This window comes from Cololabis saira, chromosome 14 (genome assembly GCF_033807715.1).
Source record: "Cololabis saira isolate AMF1-May2022 chromosome 14, fColSai1.1, whole genome shotgun sequence".
NCBI classification, from domain to species: domain Eukaryota; kingdom Metazoa; phylum Chordata; class Actinopteri; order Beloniformes; family Belonidae; genus Cololabis; species Cololabis saira.
Window position 1 is genome coordinate 44,711,418 of NC_084600.1, and position 16,071 is coordinate 44,727,488.

The window sequence follows — 16,071 nt, forward strand, 5'->3', positions numbered from 1 at the left end:
CGAGAAAAAAGTTTAAATTTCGACTTTATTCACGAAATTTTAGTCTTGAAATTGTATTTCAACATTGTTCTCGACATTTCGACTTTTTTCTCATCATTTCGACTTTTTCTCGAAGTGGACAATAAAAGAAAATCCGAACTGCTGCCGAACTGGACTGAAAGTTATCTAAAGCATGATGTGTGATGTGCTCTTTTTCTTTGATTCTATTTATCTTTTTGCTCTGTCTTATGATTGTATGTTGTATTTCTGTATGTTTTATTCTGCAAAGCACTTTGGCTCCTAGATGGGGCTGTAAAGGTCTATAGAAATATATTTACATGTAAGAGTTGAGTTCCTGGCGTCTGATTGGTCCGTCTCTAACCTCCAGCTCTGTTTCCCCCCAGGTCTCGGCCACCGACGGTGACCGCGGTTCCTTCGGGGCCCTGGTCTACGCCCTGGGGTTCTCCTCTGGAACCGGGACCCAGACCCCCTTCACCATCAACAAGGAGACGGGGCAGATCTGCACCAGCAACCCCCTGGACCGGGACCAGGGACCGGACCGGTTCGACCTGACGGTGACGGCCACCGACGGGGTGAGACCACGTTAATAATAATAATAATAATAATTAAAGCTGCACCAGCGATGAACGGGCCCTCGCGCGTGCAATTTTCACCAATAAAGGTCAAGGACTCAAAACCGACTCCGATGAACCACCATGACACTTTATGTCAAACCATTCAAAAGTTATAACAGAAAGTAGGAACTATCAAATATGGACCAATCAGTTACTAGTATCACTTCCTGTTTAGTGTTGAAGTTTGACGCGGCGCCACGGCCACGCCATTTCACGAAAACTCGCGATTTTGATAACTTTTCATCGTTAACGTCTTTTGTGTCTCCTGAGCGAGTTTTATGTGGAACGGACGATCCTGCTAGGAGGAGTTCGTTAAAGTACGACACGTGAAAATGGAAGAAATTGCGCCAAAATTACACGAGCGCACTTTTTGGCGTCTAGCGTCGCCACGGTAATGCTTTTGAAAGACAAAAGTAATGCACGTCGTCGCAGGATGGAGACGCACATTTTGATGTATAACACACCTGGGTGCACGTTACGATTCGGGACGTATTAACGGCCGAAGAAATGGCAGAAATTGCGGCAAAATGACACGATTAATTCAAAATGGCCGACTTCCTGTTGGGTTTCGGCCATGGCGCCAAGAGACTTTTCTTTGAGGTGCGACATGATACAGGTGTGTACCGATTTTCGTGCATGTACATCAAACCGTATTGTGGGGCTTTCGTGAAATGGCTTGGCCTTGACGTTAAACAGGAAGTGATACTAGTAGCTGGTTGGTCCATATTTGATAGTTCCTACTTTCTGCCATAACTTTTGAATGGTTTGACATAAAGACTCGTGGGTGGTGTCATTGGACTCAGTTTTGAGTCCTTGACTTTTGGTGTGGAATTGGTGGAAATTGGTGGAAATTGCATCGCTGCTTACAGCTTTAATTATTCTTATGGCTTTTTTTTGTAAAATGAAAATAGAGTATATTCTTTGCAAGCGTTTCCTCAAACTTCAACAGGTCAGATCAGGTCCAGTCGTTCGCTTCACCTCCACTTCACCTCTCTACGGCGCCTTCCAACATCACATTTAAACAATTTCTCTGGTCCCGTATGAATTGAAATGACGACTTATTGGCCGAGAGCAGAACTCAGAGGAATTCCAGCTCAGAGCCGTCGTAGTTGCAGGTTATTAGTGATGCCAGGAGTGATTTTCTCTGCAACATTCACCACATTCCTGTCCTGATCCGGCCGGTTCTGCTCGCTGCGTTTCCTTTTAACGTCTCGTTTTAACGTCTCGTTTTAACGTCTCGTTTTAACGTCTCGTTTTAAACGTCTTGTTTTAACGTCTCGTTTTAACGTCTCGTTTTAACGGCCTAGTAAAACCCGTCCGAGCTGATTGGCTCCACGTGACGGTCGTCTCTTCCTCTACGGCAGATCTGCTGTCCCGGCGAAAGGAAATACAAGTCACTTTTAATTAAGTGATAGAAACCTGCTGCAGGTCTGTGGAGACGATCGGATGGAACCGAAACAGATGCAGGATTTAACCTTTAACTATCTCAGCACATTGTTGTTAAAGAGGGTTTGTCCCCATCTGAATTGTTTAGCTCCCAATCCGATCCTGATCACTTGAGTTTGAGTATCTGCCGATCCCGATTTTTCCCGATCCGATCGCTTTTTTTTACCGAAGCGTATTGCATTCACTTGAGATTCACTTGCATTCACTGATCCTGGAGAAAAGTTGCAATGTCCAGAAGATCAGAATGGGCTTTCCGTTTGAACAACCGCAAAGTCCTGAAGTTCCTGCGCAAAGTCGACAAACTAATAACAATACCATCTATATAACTTAAAGACAAGACTATCTACCAATGTTTCAAACCAAAACCTAAATAAAACTGGATGAAACTGGACAGGAACATGTTTGCTTCCATGAAAGCAAGTTGTGAGGTATCTGGTTAATCAAAAAAAACAGAGCAGATTTTTTTTTTCTCAAGTGAATGCAATACGTATTTTTTGGCTCCCGATACAATTCCAATACTTTTTCCCAATCAGATACATTTTGGCAATGAATTCAGACAATCGGTGCGTCGGAAATGCCATACTAAACAGTATATACTCAAAAAGTTAAGTTGGCACACTTTTGAGTAAATATCAGTAGTATGCAGAAAGTCTGACGTTCTACTCAGAGCCACATGGCACTTCCTGCCGTTGGGAGGGGGAGTTGTTACCACGGTAACAGCAGCACTTCCTGCCGTTGGGAGGGGAGTTGTTACCATGGTAACAGCAGCAGTAGCAGTGCTCCGCTCGGATTAGATACGATAGTTGTGTTTCCCTGCCCCCTCTCACTTGATGTTAACGTTATACCATAAAACAATAACATTAGCACTAGCTATCGTTGGCTGGCTGTAGCTCATTCCTAAACTTTTCAAATACATCTACCCACACAATAATGTGATAAATGCTGAATCATCTGGTTAATATCTGATGGAAACCAAAGCGAAATCACACCTAATTCCTCACATTTGAATTGTAGCGTGATGGTGGTGCTGGTTTTCTTGGTAACGTTATCCTCCATTTTTGTTGGTTGCTAAGTATCTGCAGCACTTAGCAACAAAACACCGCTGCATTGAATTGTGGGAAGTTTCTGCTCAGCTAGTGTCCATCAATCCACACTAATAAATTTATCCAGAATGAGTATGGATAGAAAATACTATTGAGTACGTACTAATGTTTTGGACTAAAAAATCTCTGTTTTTGCTACTCACTAGGGTGGAAGGAGGGAATTTCGGACGCAGATATTGTCTCTGTTTGTCTGAACGTAGGCTAGCTGTTGTTAGCTTTCTGTTAGCCACACTATCGTTAACGTTGTCTTCTCTCCAGGGCGGTCTGAGCTCGACGAGCCGTGTCCGGGTGACGGTGACGGACGTCAACGACAACCGTCCGTCCTTCTACCCGCTGCTCTACACCGTCAGCCTCAGCACCCACAGTGCACCGGGAACCTCCGTCGCCAGGGTAACGGCCAACGACCCCGACGCCGGGGACAACGGCCGGGTGACGTACCGCACCGTGCCAGGAGGGGGCTCCACCTTCTTCACCCTCAACAAGGACACGGGTACAATCACAGTTTCACTTTTAAATTCAGATAAAATGTCTTAACACTGTTTTAACAGCTTTTTATCTGAAACATAAGGAAGAGTATCAGGGCCAGGCAGGAGAAAAATACAAATAATAGCCCGAAGGAAGATTTTTTTTTCATTATGCACTTGGAGAAAAAAGTTGAAATCTTGAGAAAAAAGTTGAAATGTCGGAAACAACTTTTTTCTCAAAATTGTGCACAATAGTGCACAATAAAAAAATCTCCTGTCTGGCCCTGATACTCTTCCGTAGAAACAAACATGAAAATACAAAAAATTTCAAAATTAAAGCGCTGTTTAAAATTAAGAGGATTTTAGGATATTTCGTAATCCTTTTTGATTTTTATAAAGCTGGTTTTAAACAAGTTCGGTTTTTGAATCTAATTTTTTATATTTGAAGTAAAATAAAATATTAAAAAAAATATATATATATAAAAAAATATATATATATATAAAAATACAAAATTAAAGCGCTGTTTAAAAATCAGGAGGTTGAAGGCAGAAAACCTGATTTAGGATATTTCTCACACTGCAAAAACTCAAAATCTTAACAAGAATACTTATTTCTAGTTAAAATGTCTTATTTTTTGTCAAAAAAATCTCATTACACTTAAAACAAGAGTTATTACTGGGAAAAAAAACAACAATTCTCACCTGTTTCAAGTAGATTTTCACTTAAAATAAGTAGAAAAATCTGCCAGTGGAACAAGATTTTTTAGCTTGTAATGAGAAGATAAATCTTGTTCCACTGGCAGATTTTTCTACTTATTTTAAGTGAAAATTTACTTGAAACAGGTGAAAATTGTCAAATAAGTTATTTTTCCAGTGATGACTCTGGTTTTAAGTGTAATGAGATTTATTTTGACTAAAAATGAGACATTTTAACTAGAAATAAGACAAATATTCCTGGTAAGATTTTGAGTTTTTGCAGTGTAATCTGTTTTGATCTTTGGCTATAAAACTGGTTTAAGTCTTTGACCTTGAATGTGGAGCTTCCTGTTCCGGCTCCTTCAGAATAAGAGCGGTGTCTGATGTTCTCGTTCCCCCCAGGCGTGATCTCTCTGTCCCTCCTTCAGAATAAAAGCTCTGTAATAACAGTTCCTGTTCTGGTTCCCCCCCAGGCGTGATCTCTCTGTCCCGCTCCCTCCACGGTAAGGCCAACTCCGTGATCTCCATGGTGATCTCGGCCGAGGACGGCGGCGGGCTAGCGGCGCCGGCTAACGCGCGGGTGAACGTTAGCGTGGTGGGCGGCTCGGTGGCGCCCCCCGTCTTCCAGCAGGCGCAGTACTTCTTCACGGTGTCGGAGGACGTCCTGCGGGGGACGGAGGTGGGACTCGTCCACGCCGCCACCAAGACCGGTGAGACTCCGCCCCCAGATGAGTCACTTCCTGTCTGGTGTCCGTCTGTCTGTCGCGGCCCTGGTACCCTCGTTTATGTTGTTACTGCTCACACGGGGGCCGATTAAAGTTCCCTTCTCAGCTCTGGTACCGGGGCAGGAACAGTGGGTTGCTATGGTAACCCGCAGATAGTCTTTTTTTAACAACGTCTTTATTGATTTTTTTATTCACACACAGGATATTATTATAAAGGACATTTCACAACAACTTTTGACTGAACAGTCTTAACCCCCCCATCCAGGGTCGCCACCCGTCCCTTGAAATATGGAATTGTTACGTAATTGGGAATTAAAAGTAATTAATGTAACAATAATGAAGAAAATAAAGGACAGGATATATTAAAGACAGCAACATATGTTGCACAGTTCTTCATTCCTGAAACATCCCCTGAGCTTGATATGGTACAACACGGGACATACAGGACTGTCTCAGAAAATTAGAATATTGTGATAAAGTCCTTTATTTTTTTTATTTATTTAAAGGACAATGTGCAGGTACATTAAAAAGATGCTGCACCAGAGTTAGCCACAAGCTAATTTCCATCTGTAGTCCTTGACAAACATAAATACTACACATTAGGGTTTACAATGACAGTGTTCAAATACAAATACAAGAAACAGACTACTGTACAATGTCCTGAAACCACAATAAAAGGTTAACATTTAAAGCACTTAGTGCAAGTACAAAATACAGACTGATTAAAATAACATGGATTAGAATAATTGAACCTAAAATAAGGTTGGGTCAAGATAAATAAATCAGAAAATCCAAATGCCATCAGATGGTACCCACAAGGGAACCATCTTTTCTGTAATGCAATTAAAAAAACATTCTGTATTCATTACAACTGAAATATTGCAAGCCTTTTATTATTTTAATTTTGCAGATTATGGTTTACAGTTTAAGATTAAGATTCCCAGAATATTCTAATTTTTTGAGATTTTTGAGGATATTTGAGTTTTATTAAGCTGTAAGCCATGATCAGCAATATTAAAATAATAAAAGGCTTGCAATATTTCAGTTGATTTGTAATGAATCCAGAATGGATGACATTTTTGCATTACAGAAAATAAAGGACTTCATCACAATATTCTAATTTTCTGAGACAGTCCTGTATATTATGGTCTTATTTATTGATGTTATAATATACAGGTGATTAAACGGTTTCCAGATTTCCTCGTACATCCCGAGTTTGTTTTTTAATGTACGTGTTATTCTCTCCATTGACCTACATTGTGCCATAACCTTGATCCAAGCACCGATTGTAGCTGCATCCATTTTCTTCCAATTAAGAGCAATAATCCTTTTTGCCTGCAAAACAGCAAAATCAATAAAAATTTATGTTCTTGGGGTTTCAAACTGAGATCTGCTGGAGAAAGATGCAGCAATAACAACGTAGGCTCCAGTGGAATATTCATACAGGATAAGCATGGTTTTATTAATGACCTCCCTCCAGAATTATTTTAATTTGGTCACATTCCCAGACACAGTACTTATGGAAGAGAATCAGGGCCAGGCAGGAGAAAAATAAAAATAATATTTTAGAGGAGGAAGATTTTCTTTCATTATGCACTTCGAGAAAAAAGTCGAAATGTCGAGATTAATGTTGAAGTACAATTTCGAGAAAAAAGTCGAAAAATTGAGAAAGAAGTAAAAATTTCGTGAATAGAGAAGACGAAATTTCAACATTATTCTTGAAATTGTATTTCAACATTAATCTCGACAGGGGAAGGCCATATTGTAATCTGTAGGAATTTTTATTTTCCTCGTTTTTTTCCTTGTTTTTTTTTCCCCCGACTAAATTAGGGTCTTTTTTCCCCCTAAACGTGCCCCAAAAGTCACCAAATTTTGCACCAAGCCAGGCCTGGAAATAAATTTGATATTTAATGGTTAGCATTAATGGGCGTGGCCTAACGGCTCAACAGCGCCCCCTAGAAAACTTTGTGCCTCAAGCCCCACAATACGGTTTGACGTACATGCAGGAAAATCGGTACACACCTGTATCATGTCACAACTTAAAGAAAAGTCTCTTGGCGCCATGGCCCAAACCCAACATTGCACACGCGAGGGCCCGTTATCGCTACTTGCAGCTTTAATTATTATTATTATTATTATTATTAGGGCCCGAGCACTTGCAGTGCGAAGGCCCTATTGTATTTGCAGGAATTTTTATTATTAGGGCCCGAGCACTTGCAGTGCGAAGGCCCTATTGTATTTGCAGGAATTTTTATTATTATTAGGGCCCGAGCACTTGCAGTGCGAAGGCCCTATTGTATTTGCAGGAATTTTTATTATTATTATTTTCCTGACAAAAGGAAGGCCTTTTTGCCCCCCTAAACGTGCCCAAAAAGTCACCAAATTTTGCACCCAAGCCAGGCCTGGCGAAAAATTTGATATTTAATGGTTTGCATTAATGGGCGTGGCAAAATGGCTCAACAGCGCCCCCTTGAAAACTTTGTGCCTCAAGCCCCACGATACGGTTTGACGTACATGCACGAAAATCGGTACACACCTGTATCATGGGACAACTTAAAGAAAAGTCTCTTGCCGTCATGCCCGAAACCGAACAGGAAGTCGGCCATTTTGAATTAATCGTGTCACTTTGGCGCAATTTATGCCATTCCTTCGGCAGTTAATTCAGCCCGAACCGTAACGTGCACCCAGGTGTGTTATACATCAAAATGTGCGTCTCCATCCTGCGACCACACGCATTACTTTTTTCTTTCAGAAGCGTTACTGTGGCGACGCTAGACGCCAAAAAGCGCGCCCACCCTTCATCTGGTTGGTTCAGACAGAAAAAACTTTGCGCCTCAAGCCCCATAATACGGTTTGATGTACATGAACGAAAATCGGTACACACCTGTATCATGTTGCAACTAAAAGAAAAGTCTCTTGGCGCCATGGCCGAAACCAAACAGGAAGTCGGCCATTTTGAACATTCTGAATTAATTGCGTAATTTTGGAGCAATATATGCCATTCATTCGAGAGTTAATTCAGCCCGAACCGTATTGTGAACCCAGATGTGTTATACATCAAAATGTGCGTCTCCATCCTGCGACTACACGCATTACTTTTCTCTTTCAAAAGTGTTACCGTGGCGACGCTAGAAGCCAACAAGCGCACCCCCCCTTCATCTGATTGGTCCATATTTGATAGTTCCCCAAAAGGCACCAAATTTGGCATGCAAGCCAGGCCTGGCGATAAATTTGATATTTCATGGTTTGCATTAATGTGGTGGCAAAATGGCTCAACAGCGCCCCCTTGAAAACTTTGTGCCTCAAGCTCCACAATACGGTTTGACGTACATGCACGAAAATCGCTACACACCTGTATCATGGCACAACTTAAAGAAAAGTCTCTTGGAGCCATGGCCGAAACCGAACAGGATGTCGGCCATTTTGAATAAATTGTGTCATTTTGGCGAAATTTATGCCATTCCTTCGGCAGTTAATTCAGCCCGAACCGTAATGTACACCCAGGTGTGTTATACATCAAAATGTGCGTCTCCATCCTGCGACAACACGCATTACTTTTCTCTTTCAAAAGTGTTACCGTGGCGACGCTAGACGCCAAAAGACGTGCCCCCCCTTCATGTGATTGGTCCATATTTGATAGTTCTCCAAAAGTCACCAAATTTTGCATGCAAGGCAGACTTGGCGATAAATTTGATATTTCATGGTTTGCATTAATGGGCGTGGCTAACGGCTCAACAGCGCCCCCTAGAATACTTTTATCTGCCATAACTTTTGAATGGTTTGACATAGGAAGTTGTGGGTGGTGTCATGGGACTCTGTATGGAGTCCTTGACCTTCATTGGCCAGAATTAGCCCCGCCCCTTCTTCTGATTGGTTGTCCCTTTTTTCTGCTATAACTTTTGAATGGTTTGACATAGAGAGTCGTGGGTTGTGTCTTTTCTGATATGCTTATGGGGGGCGGTGGCCGTGAGTGCGAGGGCCCGTTCATCGCTGCTTGCAGCTTTAATTATTATTATTATTATTTTCCTGACAAAAGGAAGGCCTTTTTGCCCCCCTAAACGTGCCCAAAAAGTCACCAAATTTTGCACCCAAGTCAGGCCTGGCGAAAAATTTGATATTTAATGGTTTGCATTAATGGGCGTGGCAAAATGGCTCAACAGCGCCCCCTTGAAAACTTTGTGCCTCAAGCCCCACGATACGGTTTGACGTACATGCACGAAAATCGGTACACACCTGTATCATGGCGCAACTGAAAGAAAAGTCTCTTGGCGTCATGCCCGAAACCAAACAGGAAGTCGGCCATTTTGAATTAGTCGTGTCATTTTGGCGAAATTTATGCCATTCCTTCGAAAGTTAATTCAGCCCGAACCGTAACGTGCACCCAGGTGTGTTATACATCAAAATGTGCGTCTCCATCCTGCGACAACACGCATTACTTTTCTCTTTCAAAAACGTTACCGTGGCGACGCTAGACGCCAAAAAGCGCGCCCACCCTTCATCTGATTGGTTCGACAGAAAAAACTTTGTGCCTCAAGCCCCATAATACGGTGTGACGTACACGAAGGAAAATCGGTACACACCTGTATCATGTCACAACTTAAAGAAAAGTCTCTTGGCGCCATGGCCTAAACCGAACAGGAAGTCGGCCATTTTGAACATTCTGAATTAATTGCGTAATTTTGGAGCAATATATGCCATTCCTTCGAGAGTTAATTCAGCCCGAACCGTATCGTGAACCCAGATGTGTTATACATCAAAATGTGCGTCTCCATCCTGCGACTACACGCATTACTTTTCTCTTTCGAAAGTGTTACCGTGGCGACGCTAGACGCCAACAAGCGCACCCCCCCTTCATCTGATTGGTCCATATTTGATAGTTCCCCAAAAGGCACCAAATTTGGCATGCAAGCCAGGCCTGGCGATAAATTTGATATTTCATGGTTTGCATTAATGGGCGTGGCAAAATGGCTCAACAGCGCCCCCCGGAAAACTTTGTGCCTCAAGCCCCACAATACGGTTTGACGTACATGCACGAAAATCGCTACACACCTGTATCATGGCACAACTTAAAGAAAAGTCTCTTGGCGCCATGGCCGAAACCGAACAGGATGTCGGCCATTTTGAATAAATTGTGTCATTTTGGCGAAATTTATGCCATTCCTTCGGCAGTTAATTCAGCCCGAACCGTAACGTGCACCCAGGTGTGTTATACATCAAAATGTGCGTCTCCATCCTGCAACACCACGCATTACTTTTCTCTTTCAAAAGCGTTACCGTGGCGACGCTAGACGCCAAAAGGCGCGCCCCCCCTTCATGTGATTGGTCCATATTTGATAGTTCTCCAAAAGTCACCAAATTTTGCATGCAAGCCAGATTTGGCGATAAATTTGATATTTCATGGTTTGCATTAATGGGCGTGGCTAACGGTTCAACAGCGCCCCCTAGAATACTTTTCTCTGCCATAACTTTTGAATGGTTTGACATAGAGAGTTGTGGGTTGTGTCATGGGACTCTGTAATGAGTCCTTAAGCTTCGTTGGCCTTAATAAGCCCCGCCCCTTCTTCTGATTGGTTGTCCCGATTTTCTGCTATAACTTTGGAATGGTTTGACATAGAGAGTCGTGGGTGGTGTCATCAGATTCTTTATGGAGTCCTTGACCTTCATTGGCCTGAATTAGCCCCGCCCCTTCTATTGATTGGTTGTCCCTTTTTTCTGCTATAACTTTTGAATGCTTTAACATAGAGAGTCGTGGGTGGTGTCATGGGACTCTGTAATGAGTTCTAAAGCTTCGTTGGCCTTAATTAGCCCCGCCCCTTCTTCTGATTGGTTGTCCCGATTTTCTGCTATAACTTTGGAATGGTTTGACATAGAGAGTCCCGCTTCCTAATTCAAACGTCTGCCGGCCCCGCCCCCCGACCAATCAGTGGCGAGTAGGGTGATGACGGCCCCGCCCCCCGACCAATCAGTGGCGAGTAGGGTGATGAAGGCCCCGCCCCCCGACCAATCAGTGGCGAGTAGGGTGATAGCGGCCCCGCTCCCCGACCAATCAGCTGCCTTTAATGTGGTGACGTCAGAAATAGACCCGTGCTCAGCCCGGTTAGAACCTCGGCAGAATGGTTACAGAAAAAGTAATAAAAATAGTAGTGTTTTACTAATATTTATACCTTACAAATATTTAAAAAATTAGGAAAAAAAAGTTCCAGACATTTTATCGCTATGTTGGTCTCTCTTAAGACAGTAAGTCAAAGTGAAAGTGATAGCTGAGTCTTAGCTCAGCCACAACATTGCGGTCTTTGGTGCCAGAGGTCGGGAGTTCGAGACTGGCAGTATAACGAAATTTTTTGTCAGCAATTTTTGTGTTTTTTTTACATCAAAATGTGCGTCTCCATCCTGCGACTACGCACATTACTTTTCTCTTTCAAAAGTGTTACCGTGGCGACGCTAGACGCGAAAAAGCGCACCCCCCCTTCATCTGATTGGTCCATATTTGATAGTTCTCCAAAAGTCACCAAATTTTGCATGCAAGCCAGGCCTGGTGATAAATTTGATATTTCATGGTTTGCATTAATGGGCGTGGCTAACGGCTCAACAGCGCCCCCTAGAATACTTTTATCTGCCATAACTTTTGAATGGTTTGACATAGGAAGTTGTGGGTGGTGTCATGGGACTCTGTATGGAGTCCTTGACCTTCATTGGCCAGAATTAGCCCCGCCCCTTCTTCTGATTGGTTGTCCCTTTTTTCTGCTATAACTTTTGAATGGTTTGACATAGAGAGTCGTGGGTTGTGTCTTTTCTGATATGCTTATGGGGGGCGGTGGCCGTGAGTGCGAGGGCCCGTTCATCGCTGCTTGCAGCTTTAATTATTATTATTATTATTTTCCTGACAAAAGGAAGGCCTTTTTGCCCCCCTAAACGTGCCCAAAAAGTCACCAAATTTTGCACCCAAGTCAGGCCTGGCGAAAAATTTGATATTTAATGGTTTGCATTAATGGGCGTGGCAAAATGGCTCAACAGCGCCCCCTTGAAAACTTTGTGCCTCAAGCCCCACGATACGGTTTGACGTACATGCACGAAAATCGGTACACACCTGTATCAAGGGACAACTTAAAGAAAAGTCTCTTGGGGTCATGCCCAAAACCGAACAGGAAGTCGGCCATTTTGAATTAGTCGTGTCATTTTGGCGAAATTTATGCCATTCCTTCGAAAGTTAATTCAGCCCGAACCGTAACGTGCCCCCAAGTGTGTTATACGTCAAAATGTGCGTTTCCATCCTGCGACAACACGCATTACTTTTCTCTTTCAAAAGCGTTACCGTGGCGGCGCTAGACGCCAAAAAGCGCGCCCACCCTTCATCTGATTGGTTCGACAGAAAAAACTTTGTGCCTCAAGCCCCATAATACGGTTTGACGTACATAAACGAAAATCGGTACACACCTGTATCATGTCGCAACTAAAAGAAAAGTCTCTTGGCGCCATGGCCGAAACCGAACAGGAAGTCGGCCATTTTGAACATTCTGAATTAATTGTGTAATTTTGGAGCAATATATGCCATTCCTTCGAGAGTTAATTCAGCCCGAACCGTATCGTGAACCCAGATGTGTTATACATCAAAATGTGCGTCTCCATCCTGCGACTACACGCATTACTTTTCTCTTTGAAAAGTGTTACCGTGGCGACGCTAGACGCCAACAAGCGCACCCCCCCTTCATCTGATTGGTCCATATTTGATAGTTCCCCAAAAGGCACCAAATTTGGCACGCAAGCCAGGCCTGGCGATAAATTTGATATTTCATGGTTTGCATTAATGGGCATGGCAAAATGGCTCAACAGCGCCCCCCGGAAAACTTTGTGCCTCAAGCCCCACAATACGGTTTGACGTACATGCACGAAAATCGCTACACACCTGTATCATGGCACAACTTAAAGAAAAGTCTCTTGGCGCCATGGCCGAAACCGAACAGGATGTCGGCCATTTTGAATAAATTGTGTCATTTTGGCGAAATTTATGCCATTCCTTCGGCAGTTAATTCAGCCCGAACCGTAACGTGCACCCAGGTGTGTTATACATCAAAATGTGTGTCTACATCCTGCGACACCACGCATTACTTTTCTCTTTCAAAAGTGTTACCGTGGCGACGCTAAACGCCAAAAGGCGCGCCCCCCTTCATCTGATTGGTCCATATTTGATAGTTCTCCAAAAGTCACCAAATTTTGCATACAAGCCAGACTTGGCGATAAATTTGATATTTCATGGTTTGCATTAATGGGCGTGGCCTAACGGCTCAACAACGCCCCCTAGAATACTTTTCTCTGCCATAACTTTTGAATGGTTTGACATAGGAAGTTGTGGGTGGTGTCATGGGACTCTGTAATGAGTCCTTAAGCTTCGTTGGCCTGAATTAGCCCCGCCCCTTCTTCTGATTGGTTGTCCCTTTTTTCTGCTATAACGTTTTAATGGTTTGACATAGGAAGTCGTGGGTGGTGTCATGGGACTCTGTAATGAGTTCTTAAGCTTCGTTGGACTTCATTAGCCCCGCCCCTTCTTCTGATTGGTTGTCCCGATTTTCTGCTATAACTTTTGAATGGTTTGACATAGAAAGTCGTGGGTGGTGTCATCAGATTCTGTATGGAGTCATTGACCTTCATTGGCCTGAATTAGCCCCGCCCCTTCTTCTGATTGGTTGTCCCTTTTTTCTGCTATAACTTTTGAATGGTTTGACATAGGAAGTCGTGGGTGGTGTCATTTCTGATATGCTTATGGGGGGAGGTGGCCGTGAGTGCGAGGGCCCGTTCATCGCTGCTTGCAGCTTTAATTATTATTATTATTCCCTCATCCAGGCGTCTCCAAGGGCGTCTTCTACTCTGTCTCCTCCGGAGACCCCGACGGCTACTTCACGGTGGACGGCGGCTCTGGTACCATCCGGACGGCGCTGCCCCTGGACCACGAGACCTGCTCCAGCCTGGACCTGGAGATCCAGGCCCGGTCCGGCTCCCCGCCGGCCTACGGCACCAGCCGGGTCCGGATCACCGTCTCCGACGTCAACGACAACGCCCCGACCTTCCTGCCCTCGTCGTCCGAGTCCATCGTGCTGCCGGAGGCCACCAAGATGGGGGCCGTCATCTACCGCATCTCGGCCACGGACCGGGACTCGGGCCACAACGGCCAGCTGAGCTTTGACCTGGTGTCGGCCGGCGCTGCTGGTTCAGGCGGTGCTGCTGGCGGCGCCGGCCAGAGGACCTTCGGCGTGGACCGGAGCACCGGGGAGGTGCGGCTCATCGGGGCGCTGTCCTACGACAGCGTTCCGCGCTACGACCTGCAGGTAATGTTCGAGTACTGATAAAAATTCTGGACAAACAATACTATTATCAGTAGAGCTGGGTATCATCACTGGCCACAGTTTCATGAAGTTTTTTAATTCGGAATTCATTATTCAGAATTAAACTATTTTTCTTGGAGTTTACATGGAAATAGTAATTCTTTGTTTTCGTTTGATGGTCTTTCTCCAATTCCTCTCCAGGTCTGTGGGTTGGGAAGGTTCTTATTGGATAGGGGGGGGACCGGAAGTTAAACTACCGGAAGTTAAACTACCGGAAGTTAAACTACCGGAAGTTAGTAGTACTTAATTTCTCCACCGGGGAAATACACGAAGCAAAGCTTGAAGGCTTACAAAAGTCTTGACGCTTGGTCCGACTTCAAGGCAGGATTTGTTGTAGAAATTAAAGTGATGAGGACACTGAACTTTGTAAGAATGAGGTTTTGCAGAGGTTTTTGATGTGGGGGTCAAAGGTCAGTCTTTCGAGTCTTTTTATCGACATTTCTATTTTTTTATAATATTTCAAATTTTATCTTAAAATTGTACTTCAACATTAATCTCGACATTTCGACTTTTTTCACGACATTTTGACTTTTTTCTTTTCCAGAAATTGAACAACTAAAATTAAATTAGGGGCGGTCGTCATTTGATCCCGCTGCTCCAATAGGATGTTACTAGTAAACACAATATATTAAAATTAATAACCCAATATCAGCTACAGATTGTCACCTCCACGACACGGATCGTGACGTTTTTGTATTGTGAAATTTCGTGGCACGATATATTGTTACAACCCTAATCGGTATCGATAAATTCTTTTTTTTTTAATATAGATATATTTATTGAGGGCAATAAGAAGAAATAAATAAATAAAAAAATAATAACAATAATTAAACAAAAATAAATAAGTAATAATAATAAGAAAGAAAGAAAAAATAAATAAATATAAATGAATAAATACAACAACACAGCCCTCTCCCCTTCCCTCCCTCATATGGTCAATACATTACATCATTCAAAATCATTTAGCTTCTTTTCACATATGCATAACAATACTGGAGAAAATGAATAATAAAGTAAATTAAAGCTGCAAGCAGCGATGAACGGGCCCTCGCACTCACGGCCACCGCCCCCCATAAGCATATCAGAAATGACACCACCCACGACTTCCTATGTCAAACCATTCAAAAGTTATGGCAGAAAATCGGGACAACCAATCAGAAGAAGGGGCGGGGCTAATTAAGGCCAAAGAAGCTCAAGGACTCATTACAGAGTCCCATGACACCACCCACGACCTCCTATGTCAAACCATTCAAAAGTTATGGCAGAGAAAAGTATTCTAGGGGGCGCTGTTGAGCCGTTAGGCCACGCCCATTAATGCAAACCATGAAATATCAAATTTATCGCCAAGTCTGTCTTGCATGCAAAATTTGGTGACTTTTGGGGAACTATCAAATATGGACCAATCAGATTTCAAAATGGCCGACTTCCTGTTCGGTTTCGGCCATGGCACCAAGAGACTTTTCTTTAAGTTGCGACATGATACAGGTGTGTACCGATTTTCGTTCAAGTACGTCAAACCGTATTCTGGGGCTTGAGGAACAAAGTTTTTTCTGTCTGAACCAATCAGATGAAGGGTGGGCGCGCTTGTTGGCGTCTAGCGTCGCCACGGTAACGCTTTTGAAAGAGAAAAGTAATGCGTGGTGTCG

At 43.4% G+C, this 16,071-nt stretch overlaps 1 protein-coding gene across 1 annotated transcript in view; it reads left to right on the top strand.

The window, feature by feature from the left end:
- LOC133460116 (protocadherin-16-like) overlaps window positions 1-16,071 on the top strand; it is a 178,361-nt gene that overhangs the window by 122,967 nt on the left and 39,323 nt on the right. Inside the window, exons 7-10 of the mRNA XM_061740647.1 lie at window positions 384-572; window positions 3,422-3,653; window positions 4,797-5,033; window positions 13,887-14,368. Of these exons, the coding sequence (XP_061596631.1) occupies window positions 384-572; window positions 3,422-3,653; window positions 4,797-5,033; window positions 13,887-14,368 (1,140 nt within the window). The remainder of the gene's footprint in view (window positions 1-383; window positions 573-3,421; window positions 3,654-4,796; window positions 5,034-13,886; window positions 14,369-16,071) is intronic.